The 12,888-nt window shown below is 30.6% G+C and overlaps 2 protein-coding genes across 2 annotated transcripts in view; one reads left to right on the forward strand and one right to left on the reverse strand.

The window, feature by feature from the left end:
- The window catches only part of LOC106471081 (tetratricopeptide repeat protein 17-like), a 24,380-nt gene extending 18,934 nt beyond the window's left edge, over positions 1-5,446 (reverse strand). Inside the window, exons 1-3 of the mRNA XM_013931668.2 lie at positions 5,233-5,446; positions 1,401-1,660; positions 626-734 (exon numbers count right to left, since the gene is read on the reverse strand). Coding sequence (XP_013787122.2) covers positions 626-734; positions 1,401-1,660; positions 5,233-5,349 — 486 coding nt within the window. The 5' untranslated portion in view covers positions 5,350-5,446. The remainder of the gene's footprint in view (positions 1-625; positions 735-1,400; positions 1,661-5,232) is intronic.
- Positions 5,447-6,069: 623 nt separating this feature from the next.
- The window catches only part of LOC106471082 (synembryn-A-like), a 19,822-nt gene continuing 13,003 nt past the window's right edge, over positions 6,070-12,888 (forward strand). The window contains exons 1-3 of the mRNA XM_013931669.2: positions 6,070-6,185; positions 9,295-9,489; positions 11,388-11,435. Of these exons, the coding sequence (XP_013787123.1) occupies positions 9,409-9,489; positions 11,388-11,435 (129 nt within the window). The 5' untranslated portion in view covers positions 6,070-6,185; positions 9,295-9,408. The remainder of the gene's footprint in view (positions 6,186-9,294; positions 9,490-11,387; positions 11,436-12,888) is intronic.

Genomic DNA, 12,888 nt, shown 5'->3' on the forward strand with positions numbered 1-12,888 from the left:
AAGTTGAAATATCCATGGGCAATCAAATGAACAACGTTGTTTTGTAGGTTAAGTTCATTTTTGTGGTGAATTTCAGTTATTTGTGTTTTTCTATTATAGTTTGTTTTAAAAGTTTTATTTGAGCTTTTTTTCTATGATACTCTTGATTTTGATTTTTAGGTTGTGGGACTGAGGGATCAGTTTTATTTTTAGGAAGGTTGGTGTCATCTGCAAATTAGGAAATTTTATTTTTTGAAAATGGTGATCAGCTTTTGAAATAGATTGCCTTCAGATGCAACATAGTTGACAGAGAAGGAATGATGAATACTTAAACAATCAGGGCTATATATGCGAATGAGTGTCTAATGAAATCAACGGGATAGCCATAATGGCCCCCAGGAATTCCTTGTTGTCCCATAAATGTTGTGTTATAAATGGATGCCCACATGTTATACGGTACAGTGACAGTTTTCATGACATCATCATCTATCATAAAGTAGAAACAAATTTAAAACACAAAAAACCTTTAACTCCAATAACCTTAGATTCTACATTTTCATTCATGCCATAATGGGATATGTTGAGATACCTTAATTTCTGGCAAATAAGTCTTTTGTTGTAAGTAAACATTCAATTGTAAGCTTACCGTAAGATGCTCAAACGCATTCATACTGAAATCCAGTTCTATTATTTCCGTACAGTTAGGTTTTTTGTTCTTTTCCTTCATTGACATTTCTTTCATGCAGTCATTAACACTGAAAACAATAAGTAACAAACAATTTACAAGATAAGAAAATAATAGAACTGTAAACGGCAAGATAAAAAAAAAAAATACGCCAAAATACATCAGACATTCAAGTATTTACATATACTTAAACTATCCAGGACTTATAAATACACAGCACAAGTAGTACTCCAAATCCTGTTAAGTATTCCCTATAACTTCAGAGCCTGCTAAGGATTAAGATCAGCAATAGTATACACTACAAGTAGTAATTCAAACCCTGTTAAATATTTTCTATAACCTCAGAACAAGCCTAGGATTAAGGTTACCAATGGTATACACTACAAGTAGTAATTCAAACCTGTTAAATATTTTCTATAGCCTCAGAACAAGCCCAGAATTAAGGTTACCAATGGTATACACTACAAGTAGTAATTCAAACCTGTTAAATATTTTCTATAGCCTCAGAACAAGCCCAGAATTAAGGTAAGTAATGGTATACATACAAGCAGTAATTCAAACCTTGTTAAATATTTTTATCTATTATCTAAGAGCCAGTCATCTGCTAGAATGATTTTTTTCTTTTATTCTGGTTTAAAAGTACTTATTATCTGCACCTTTCCGTACCAACTGTATTAATAAAGATTACAATTATGCTATATAACAGGAAAAACATAAGAAACCACACATAACATGCCTGAGATCTTTAGAGTCAAACAATATAACAGTGCTAAAATAAAGGTCAAATTCTGTCAACGGCTTTCCTGCAATTATACAGTCTACATCCGTTGAATAGATTTTATCTTCAAGGTTTGTTTCTTTGTCTTCTCGGAGATCAATGTCTTCTTTCTGAGCCATAAGCTGTTGTTTTAGATCTTCAACAAGCACGGCTCTTTGCTCTTGTTGCATTAGAGCCATTAAATCATAAGGTCTTTTCAATGAAAAGACAGAATCCATCTACAGTTTGAAAAATAAATTAATTTATTAGTTTTGTATGCTTTTACACTCATGTTATAAAACTACAAATTAGAGAATGTCGGGCTCTTTTATTTATACGTTCAAATATATATATTTTTTGGTTGAATTTTTCTACACTTTTTGCAGGAACCTTCACTGAGGTGTTATACTCCACAACAATGGAATGATTTAAAAACACTAACTTAGCAGCAAAACAACCTCCCCTACCTGATGGTAGAGAAGATAACAAAACTTTATTTCTTGAATAAAAAATGCACGTAAATTAATAATAAGTTTACATGTATTAGTAATATATATCAATATAAAATTGCATACATTAGTTCAGAAGTATCTTATATTGACCCTGCTAACAAAAGAGGAGAGATAGTGTTGTTTTTAAGGAGAGGCCCGATAGCATATGTGACATGATTTTGGTGAGGATGGCTAAATTTTAGAGGGTATTAGAGTTGAGGATCCTGAAAGAATAAAAAAAAATGGTTATTGACAGAAGAATGTATAAGTAGGCTAGATGCTGCCAACAGAAGTATGTATAAGTAGGCTAGATGCTGCCAACAGAAGTATGTATAAGTACGTTAGATTCTGCCAACAGAAGTATGTATAAGTAGGTTAGATGCTGCCAACAGAAGTATGTATAAGTAGGTTAGATGCTACCAACAGAAGTATGTATATGTAGGCTAAATGCTGCCAACAGAAGTATGTATAAGTAGGCTAGATGCTGCCAACAGAAGTATGTATAAGTAGGTTAGATGATACCAACAGAAGTATGTATATGTAGGCTAAATGCTGCCAACAGAAGTATGTATATGTAGGCTAAATGCTGCCAACAGAAGTATGTATAAGTAGGCTAGATGCTGCCAACAGAAGTATGTATAAGTAGGTTAGATGCTGCCAACAGAAGTATGCTTATTATACCCGTATGTATTGTGGGAGACATGAATTTTAGGGAAATTGACTAATTATTCACATGATGTCACAGATGTTCTTGAGGTTGTAAGGTATTTTTTCTCACCCTGAATGTTAAAATCTTATTTCAAATGTTGTTTTACTTCTGAGAAAGATAACAGGAATTCAATTGTGCAAGAACACAGTCATAACATTACTACCCTGAATGCTTTTATTGAAACCAGTTGTAGAGTTAACAAGAATTATGTCCAATTTTCAGAAATCTCCACTTCCAAACTCTGCAAGAGATCTTGAGAAATTGATCTAAACAGCAAGATATTAATGAAACTTGATATTGTTGGGTTTTTTTCACTTTGATCAAGCTAAATGAAAAGAAATCTATTTCTTCCAAATTTTACATTTTAATATGAACTTTTTCTACATGGGTGAAAACAGAATTAACATTATAAACATACGAAAAATGTCTAATTCACAAGAATATGAAATTTACAAATAGAATGGAGGTTCATGTTTTTCTTGAATGAGATGAGACTATCTCTGTTCATACTGTTTATCTTGATTTTAATTGTAGAAAAAAAGGAAAGCCTTCAAATAAATGTGCTTAGCTGAAGTACCAAAAACAAATTATGAGTTACTGGTTTCTATTTTGAATTTTAATTAAAGCAAGCAAAGAAGGGTATTTTGGAACAGCTCTTACAGTTTCGGTCCTTTTACAAAATGAATGGTATCAACATTATATTCAGAGTCACACATTCCTGTAGAGGGGAGCTGTTTGGATAAAGTTTAATGGAGCAGACTCTGGTTTTACTTTTCTCATCATGACATTCACTTACCTGAATTAACAACAATAATAAGAAAGAGAAGCATAACAAATGATATAAAAAAAAAGCATAATTACAATTTCTATAACATGGGTGGATGAATTACAAAAATTAAAATATTTATAATATAAATGCATCTTTGTTTTATAGTATAAAGAAGTAGCAATAAACTCAATGTTGGAATAAATCATTCATAGTTAGGCACCATAACCAATGTAAACCAGGAGAGGGCAAATCATTCCAAATTTAATAAGCACTAGAAAAGGAGGTTAGATAATGAAAATAAAGTAATTATACTCTGAGGTAGACAACTACCCCAGTGAATAAAATAAAATGAAAAGGTTAGAAATAAAAATATCAGTATTGGGGTAACAGGCTTAAGCTTTGTCATCCAAACGTTCAATGAAATGATGTTTCAAGTAGAACTATATACTCATACAAAGACAGTTTTGGTGCATGATTTGATTAATTATGTCTAGTTCTTTTCACTCTTTCATTTTCATGTTTACAGATAACTAATTCTACCAGTGTCAGGTTTATTTTCATATACAAAATGAACGGGACACATTTTAATATTTTATTATTTATCTGAAACTTGCAAACCCTGGGAGATTAGGAAGAAAATACCCTTTTCTCTTGTTGATACAAAATTCAAAGCTTACATGTAGTTAACATCACACTTTTCAAGAATAAAAAAGAAAAGTTATATGGTGTGTCTTACATGTATGTTTATGGCAGTGCAAGAGTTAAACTTTGTTAGATACAAGAAAAGTATAGGATTATGAATGACTAGACATAACTTAAATTTAATGCTTTAGTTGGTTGACGTGGATAGGCAGAATGACCTTCTGACACTTTTCTTTTTAAGTTTTATAATCCTACTTGGACTTTTTTTTTTGTTTTATAGTTTTATTTAGATATTTTAAAATCAGTGATTTTCAGATTTTTTTGCATTTAGTGCCATGATTAGTATATTAATACACCTTATATTCTTAACACAATAATCTTTCTTACAGGACTGTAGTAATAACAGGTACAAAACAGTTCTATTTAAGTTAGAACTTTAAAAGAGCAGCTGATACTTCATATGAAATTATAACAACAAACTTATCCCCAACAGTAACAGACAAAATGTGTTCTTTTCCTTCAGAGTAATATTCCAAAGCAATATAGTTATAATCACACTTCAAAACAGAAACATAGTTTACTGTTTGCTGTTAATGTAAGACAATACACTGTTAATCTTTCTCATACCTCCCTCTTCTAAACCTTGTAAATGATTGTGTAATTTCCTAACTTTCAGTTTCAGTACTTAAATTATGTAAGATAAAATTAACATGGCAGCTCCAGTATTACCGAAAATTAAAGACTGAGAAAGTTCATCCAGACTTTACTACTAAGTAAAATCTATCCCACACATATTCTGACAGTGATATTGACAAATATATTAGTTTACCTTACAAGTTATATTAACATTTTATGAAAATACGTCTATATACTTAGCGAAGTATTGTTTTGTCTTTTTTAATAAAAAAATAATTATTTATAGACTTTCATTCTTTACATTACAATACTTCAATTGACTTTTTATAGTATACAAAATAGGCTTCGAGTTCAAAGTTCAGACGTGTTACGTTAATTTTTCGACGCGGCTATTTTCCGTGTAAAATTTGGTCTCCTTACAGCCATTCCTCGCGCAATAAAAAACTTGTCTTGTAAATTGTATGTCTGATTCAGTGATGCTGACAATGATAGTATCGTGAATGTGATGGTGTTGATACTAATAAACAAAATTAACATAGGCCAATTTACAAGTTACATACTAACCTGTGACTGTATCTTTCCATCTTCAGTTACAACCCAATGAGTTGAAGCTTCCCCATAACCTAATAGAAACAGAAGTACATCAAACCATATATTCAGAACAACGATACGAAATCCCATTTTAATGTTATATTACAGCATTTTAAAATTCTTCTCAATCTATTAAATGACCACTATCATGGAACTCCCTAAGTAAACATAACGCCCTCTACTACCTATTAAAAATCAAAGGGAAAATATGAAAGAGAAGGAAAGAAAATATAAAAAGCATAAAACTTAAGGTGGATAAATTGAAAACATTAGCTTTCCCATATTATTTTGCTTGATTTATGTAAACTTCTTTGAGTACATTTTAGGTAAAAAAGGTAAATTCAAATACTTATCACGTATTTCAGTATTTAACTTAGAATCCACATTGAGTTCATGTCCTAGACATGTATTGAGAAACAAGAGATGCAAGTTTTAAATGCTCACACAAACTAGTAGAAAGTTGTCTGTTTGTCTCACCAATATATCAGCTTTTGTAATTCATACATTCAATTACATACATATTTCTTGAAGTATCATTATACATATACTAGCTTTATTGCCAAAATATCATTTCTGATCAGTTTTTCGTTTGTGACCCTCAAAGACGATAAAAAAGGCGTTTGCTGAAGCGCCAGGTAAAACAAGAAAAAACATTTATCTGAAGTTGTTTGTTGTCTTTCTTGAATCTTAAATATGGTTTGGCCTTTAATAGTTTAATCAACAGTGAAGGTTTTAAAAACTAACAAAAACTTTTATTTTCTTATAATTGATAGGTGGCACTAGTATTATTGCCATTCACAAAAGATAACTTCAACTGCAGTGAAAGATGTCAACTACGAGCTCTGAATAAGGGTTAGCTTGAAGTTGAAACTCTACAGTACAATATTTATAGCTTGATGTTTTTAATGGTAGCCTGAATCAAAAAGGTCTGTATTTTTATTGTTTTCGTCAAATGTAGATGAAGAATATATTCGTGAGAGTATATTTTTATTAATTTAGTGGCTTCCTAATATCAGTGATACTGGTACTGGTTGATTTAAGACCGTAACTAAGTTACACAGTGATCTCAACCGCAGGAGTCTGATTATAATATCACTTAGTGATACTGATAGATTCCACTAGGCACGACTGAGTTATTACTATTACTAGTAGTACTAGAGTACTACAAAAGTAAAGAGTGATAAGTTATGCAGGTACCTACTAGTGTACTACCCTTATTCGTAGCGTTCAATAGCAATTAGCACTAGTACTCAAATTCACAGTAGTACTAATAGTAGTAGTTTACAAATTACATTATTCATCATTGATGCTGAACTGTGAACACTAAAAAGTAAAACGGAAGCACTGAAAGTATAAAGGGGACTTGTGTACTTAAAATAAAAGTGATAAATATGGACTTTTTGGCCAGAGTTACAAATATTGAAATCATTTCCACTTCACTGTTTTTAGTGTTATTTTTTTATTGGTTCTCTAGATATTCTGTAAGTAACTTACAGTACCGGTATATACCACCATATTAAAAATAAACCCATGTATATTCTGATACATATAATGTTTTATCTTTTTACTCATTCATGTTTTTGTAATAAAAAGTATGTTATATAATTTTATTTTTAAAATAAAAATTACATTTATGATTGTTAACAGTAGGGTGGAGACATGAATCTGTGTGTTACTAGTAAGTGTAACATTTGGATCTTCTGCTCCAATGCTCTTACCATTTATTTTTCATGAAATTATCAATTCCTTCTCATCAAATCTTGTAGTTCTAAGATGCTGGCCTCTTTTGTAGTGTTTTAATTAGAATGTAGCCTATTTTATAGAAATCTTAAGCTTGTATCATTGTCTTTACTATGTACAGTACAAAGATATCAGAATCTTCTATCCCAGGAGCTTAACTAAGAAAGCATAATGTTTGTTATGTTCATAAAATGGATCCAAAATGTTTATAGAAATGTTTTCAAAGATACAGAACTGTTTACAAGTCAATACATCTTACAGAGAAATCTTGACTGTAAATTCTCATGCCAGTCTGTTTTCTTCATGGTACTGAAGTGGTTTTAGTAAGTTGTATACCACTATATCAAGATCCATAATATTACTGCATTATTGAGTGTATTTCCACTTCCATTGTTTCCAAATTATAACAACCCAAGTACATAACATTGCACTTACTGTAATTAAAAGGTCATTTACCAACCATTTGTCCAACACACCAATTGATCAAAGTAATTCTTTAATATTTTATTATCCTCAATACAGTTAAAACATTCAAAAGCTTCATTTCATCAGCAGACTTTGCTAATTTTCTAATTATGCCTCTATCACTGGTATTAAATAAGAAAAATAAAAGCAAGGTCCCAAGCACCAACCTCTGAATCACACCACTAATAGTAAAAGTCCAGTATGACTGGATGCCATTAATAATTTTTTTTTCACTCTTCCACTCCTCAATTCATTTATTTAGTCTTTCCTCAACCCTTACCAGATGTAGTATTTTATCAAAAGCTGTTTGAGAAATCAAAATACACAAATTCCATACCCTCTCTCTCATGACAAGATGCTATGTAGTATCCTCAAAAAAAGAAAAAAGTTCAACAGATTACTAACGAAAGATTTCCCTTTTGTGATTTTTTGTTTCTGTCCAGCATACTGTGTCTTTCAAAGCCTCTGTAAAATCATGATCAAGCCCACAGTTTTCAAACATAATGTCCATACAACTTATTTCTGAACTACCCCTAATCATATTGAAGTTATGCTAACATTAATCTTGCTTTTAATTAGGTGGAATGGTTTGATGAATGAAAATAAGTGTTTTAACCATGAACTTAATCTCTAACTCTGTTTTTATTTTTATTCAAACTATTTCTTACATCACGCTTAGGTCATATTTATAATGGAGTGACATATCCTATATTGTGATAACTCGTATAATTGTAGCTAATTTAATATTCTCACATTCTTAAGTGATGGTATTATGGTTGAAGTGAAAACATGAAATCACATAATTTCTGGTCATTTACACCATTTTTTTTAGCAATTCATACCGTTTACAGAAAATGTTCCCTAAATCATTTCTCCAGTTGTAAAAAAAGATACGTGTATATACTCCACTAATATTAGAGAAATTGAAGAGAAAATTTCATGCTATTCAGAAATTATCTAGTACTTATACTTAAACATAGCAATTGATAATCAGAAGAAAATTAATTTCAGTTATACTTTGTGTGTGTATCAAATTTAAACATAAGATAAATAGATGTTTAGATCTTATAAACATGGTGTTAATAGCAGGGATTGTATAAAAGTTTTGCATTTACTGATGTCCTGTTCTGTAAGGAGAATTCAGTAAGAAGAATATATCTCCACGCTATATCTGCCGTCACCGAGATGTTTCACCCATCAGGATGGCTGGGGTTTATAGTTAATGATAATGTAATTCAGTAATGAATGAGACAAGTAAATTGAATAAACATAAGTGTGTATAGACAGTTCACGTTAAGATGTAGAAATCATTTTCTTGTTAGTGTCTATATCCTATAAACTTGTGAATGTTGTGGAAAGTAACTAACCTAACTTTTAGTTCATTAAATTTATCCTGAAATATTTAGATCCACAATGTTCAGAACTTAACCAATTTTTATTTATTTTAACCTGAAATTATGTAATATATTTAATGTAAGTCCTAAGGAAACACAGTAAAATGGCTGAATTACATAAATTAAAGTTTTTAATGCCCAAGATGTATCCTAAAATATTTATTAATTCTGGATTTGAATTTTGTAACTTGTGTCAAAACTTGAACAAACAGGTAACCATATATATACGTGTTGTTTTCAATGGCTCTGCTTGATAAGCAGAATTTTCAAGAATTCATCCAAATTTCAGTGAAAATTGTTAAATATAACATGGATTGTTTCTATTATGTAATTTTCGTATGTATCACTTATTAGCATAGGGTAACTGTAGGTTATTAGTTGAAATTAAGCCACTTTAATAATTTGAATATAAATATGTGTAATATCTCTTTGATAGTCAAGAGGACAAAATCTTCAAACAACCAAAGAAGACATTAAAACTTATGGTACATCCTAGATTTTATAACAGGATTCATTGTATCTGGTAATTTTGTCTTCAGTCATTTCAAAAATGGATGATGAGTTATTGAACACAGTACAAAATGGATCTCAAGAGGATATTGTGAAAGTGTTAACTGAGTTTAACAGAAAAGTAAGTAGAATTGATGTATGTGTGTTTTTGTTATTTTGTGTAAGCAAACATTAGTTATCCATCACTTCCAGACACTCGGATAACAACCTGATAAGTGCAAACATGCAAAACCTGCTTAAAAATATTGTTACGCCTGCCAACCACTTCTAGTTGAAATACCTTTACTTACCAGACATTGGACACATTTTCACCATCAACCAACACTTACCAACTATGTATATTAACAAGTCCCCGATGAACACAATTATTAGACAAATATAAATAATTAACTATGACCAGATACTTCTCATGTTCCATCATTAATCACTTACAAACTACCTTTTTACATATCCACACCAATAATTACCAGGCACCACACAGATTTTTAAGAATTTAAAATTTATGTACCTACTTGTGTCAATAATCAAACAATTCACACACTGTATCACTCGTGTAATGATACAGTGTAACAGACAAATTGCAACTACTACTAGTTAATAAACAACAATTGCCAGTCAGGAATGAATATTATGGATATTTTGTAACTAATCAGTAATCAGACATAAAGTACAATCCTGATTCTGTCTAATAAACGTTTACTAGATGGAAAGAAAACTAAGACAAGAGGTCATTTAGTCATCAATGATCCTTAAACCACGAAAACTGTTGTATTCATTTGTGCATATCTAAATATTACAGTAAATATGGTCAATATATATCACATCATTAAGAACACTGTTGAGGAATTGTTTTTTCACTCAGCATGTAAAATATTATTAGGAAGGGTGTTATTTTAGGCTTTGTTCTTAGTGCTTAGAAAAATATGGTTAGACATGTAGGGCACATGAGTTCTAGCCATCTGTTATAATAATACTCAGTTTGTCTGTCCTGAAAATGTCTGTGCACCTTACTATCTAAGTGCAAATACTCACACACTTCCTTCCAACAGATGTAAACAAAAAGTGAATGTAAATATACTTTAGTAGACATTTTGTACAACATATTAAAAGCTTATCAAAGTTCTTAAAAAGGTCTAACGTTAGGTCTTAGAATAACAATATAAGTTTATTTATTGATGGTATTAAGTATGGTAAAGTTTAGCCCTAACTAAAGCAAGAAATGTACACAAGTTAAAGTGTTAATTTATCTCTTTATTAAATATAGGCTTAACTAATGTTAGGCCTAAGACAAGTGGACTTCTAGATTTCAGTGTCTGCTATTAGAATATTTTTGTATTTTTCTAGAAATCTTGTCTTTACAGAAACACTTTTGCAATAAACATACTAATTTGACTGCAAATGTTTTGTAGGTCTCTGTTAGTTATTAAATATTACATTTGATGTTTATATTACATTATGTGGACAAGTAGTAAAAAGTTCCTGAATGTTTATGAATTATCTGATACTTAACTTACCATTTCTAGCTCTACCAAAAACTCTTCAAAACCATGACAGTTTTTAATATCTTATTCAGATTATCTCATCTTTCCTCAAAGTACACTTTGGACTATTTAAGAAGTATTTTCTTGTATATGGTCACTGTCAGTATACAGTATATTCTGAAATATTGGTCTCAACGACTCTCAAGTTTCAAAGTTAATTTATGAAAAACTGGAAATAGTGAATTTTTTTCCAGTTTGTCTTACTTCGTTGGTCACACACTATTAGTGCTTGCATGCACCAAAACAAAGCAGATTTGACCTCTGACTTGAGAACCCCTCCTTTCATGTAATCCTAGGTGTGCCAATGTTTCTTCTATTGGAGTACTCTAGGAACTTAAAAAAACTTGCTTTGGAGTAATTTGTCAAATGACAGCTTTTAACACAAATGTATTGCATGAAGAGATCTTAATTATTTTCTAAGAATCAAATCAAGGATACAAGATCTAAAAGGAATTTTTTTCTTTGGTTCAATCTGTAGAATGCCAAGACATTTTGTTTCCCAGAATTGAATCTGAATAAGAAGAAGGTAAGTCATATTTAGTAAGATATTTATTGTTTTCAATTTCTAACAGGAACAAAGAAGTATCTTACTTATCTGTCGCAGGCAGACTTTAGTCGCAGTTAGAGATGAAAGTTATTTTATGTAGTTTTATTATTGTCACAAATAACTTGTCAGAGACATACAGTTGTTTTGTCTAGAAGGATTGTCATTAATGTGATCTTTCAAAAGAGTTAATTATCATATAAAGAACAAACAGGTGAAACTGGTAAAATTGAAAAGTCTTGTTAAAAGGGTTTGTAAATGTAAACACTGCAAAAAAAAATGGGGAAAAAAAAGGTGTCATTAAGTAAGTACACAAATATGTAAGGAATAGCAAGGTGACAGTAGGCAACTTGACCCATAGAGGTCATCATATGCTAAATTGCGAAAACCAAGGACTATCTTATTTAAATGTGTTTCCTTGTTAACATATCTGTTGAATAAAAACGTAAATTAATTTAAACTATTGGCTCGCACAGCTGTATCAGACTCTTTATAATTTGTCACTATAGGGATTAAAAACTGTATAATAATTTATCTGGATCTCAGTTTCAAAGCTTATTGTTATTACTTTTATATCATACAGATCTTTATCATGCACGTATGCAGGGGAGTTTGAGGAGGTTCAGCTGAACCCCCTTATTTTTGTGATGTAAAAAATTATGTTTATATAGTTATAGCACAGCTGCTTACGATATTTAATGTTTTCTACATATTCTACGTTCTTCTGATGAAGCATTAGCATTGTTTGGCTTGAAATTTTCACATGCCCCCAAATCCCTGTAGCATTAGCATGCTCATTGTGCTTCACACAGTATGTGTTGGCTTTTGATCTCACAAATTAGAACCCCCTTTCACATATTCTACATACAGGCCTGTTTATTACATTTAAAGCAGTTTTAAGTCCAACATTATTCAGACATCTTCAAACCATTGAATCCTAATACTGAGATCCTCCTACGTGATTGATGATAATTGATGATGTCGGTTATATTTAAAGTCTTTCCTTTTTTGTCTTTTCGTATATAGGTCACCTCTTTTGAAAACATTATTTTTTGATTATTCATTTTGCTCAGGAATGCAGATACTATGTGTATTTCTTAGCATGCATTTAATACATAAATTCTCTAATTTATTTTTAAATTAAAGAACTACACACACACACATGCAAATATTGGACTGTATAATTGATAATTGTGGTTATATAAGATTAAAATATTTCTGCAGTCACATCAGGGGCCGTCACAGTTTTAATTCTAATGGCAGTTTTTAAAGTCTCATCTCAGTTATAAATCTTGTGCCATTTAGAGGACAAACTTTTTATTTATTGTATTGGCTGTTGATAAAATCTCATCTTTAAAATTTAACTTATGACTATTTCATTCACATAATTCACTTTTAATGTATTGATATTAATTTAATATCTATTCTTGTTAGT

This window comes from Limulus polyphemus, unplaced genomic scaffold (genome assembly GCF_000517525.1).
Source record: "Limulus polyphemus unplaced genomic scaffold, Limulus_polyphemus-2.1.2 Scaffold4397, whole genome shotgun sequence".
In the NCBI taxonomy this organism is placed as follows: Eukaryota; Metazoa; Arthropoda; class Merostomata; order Xiphosura; family Limulidae; genus Limulus; species Limulus polyphemus.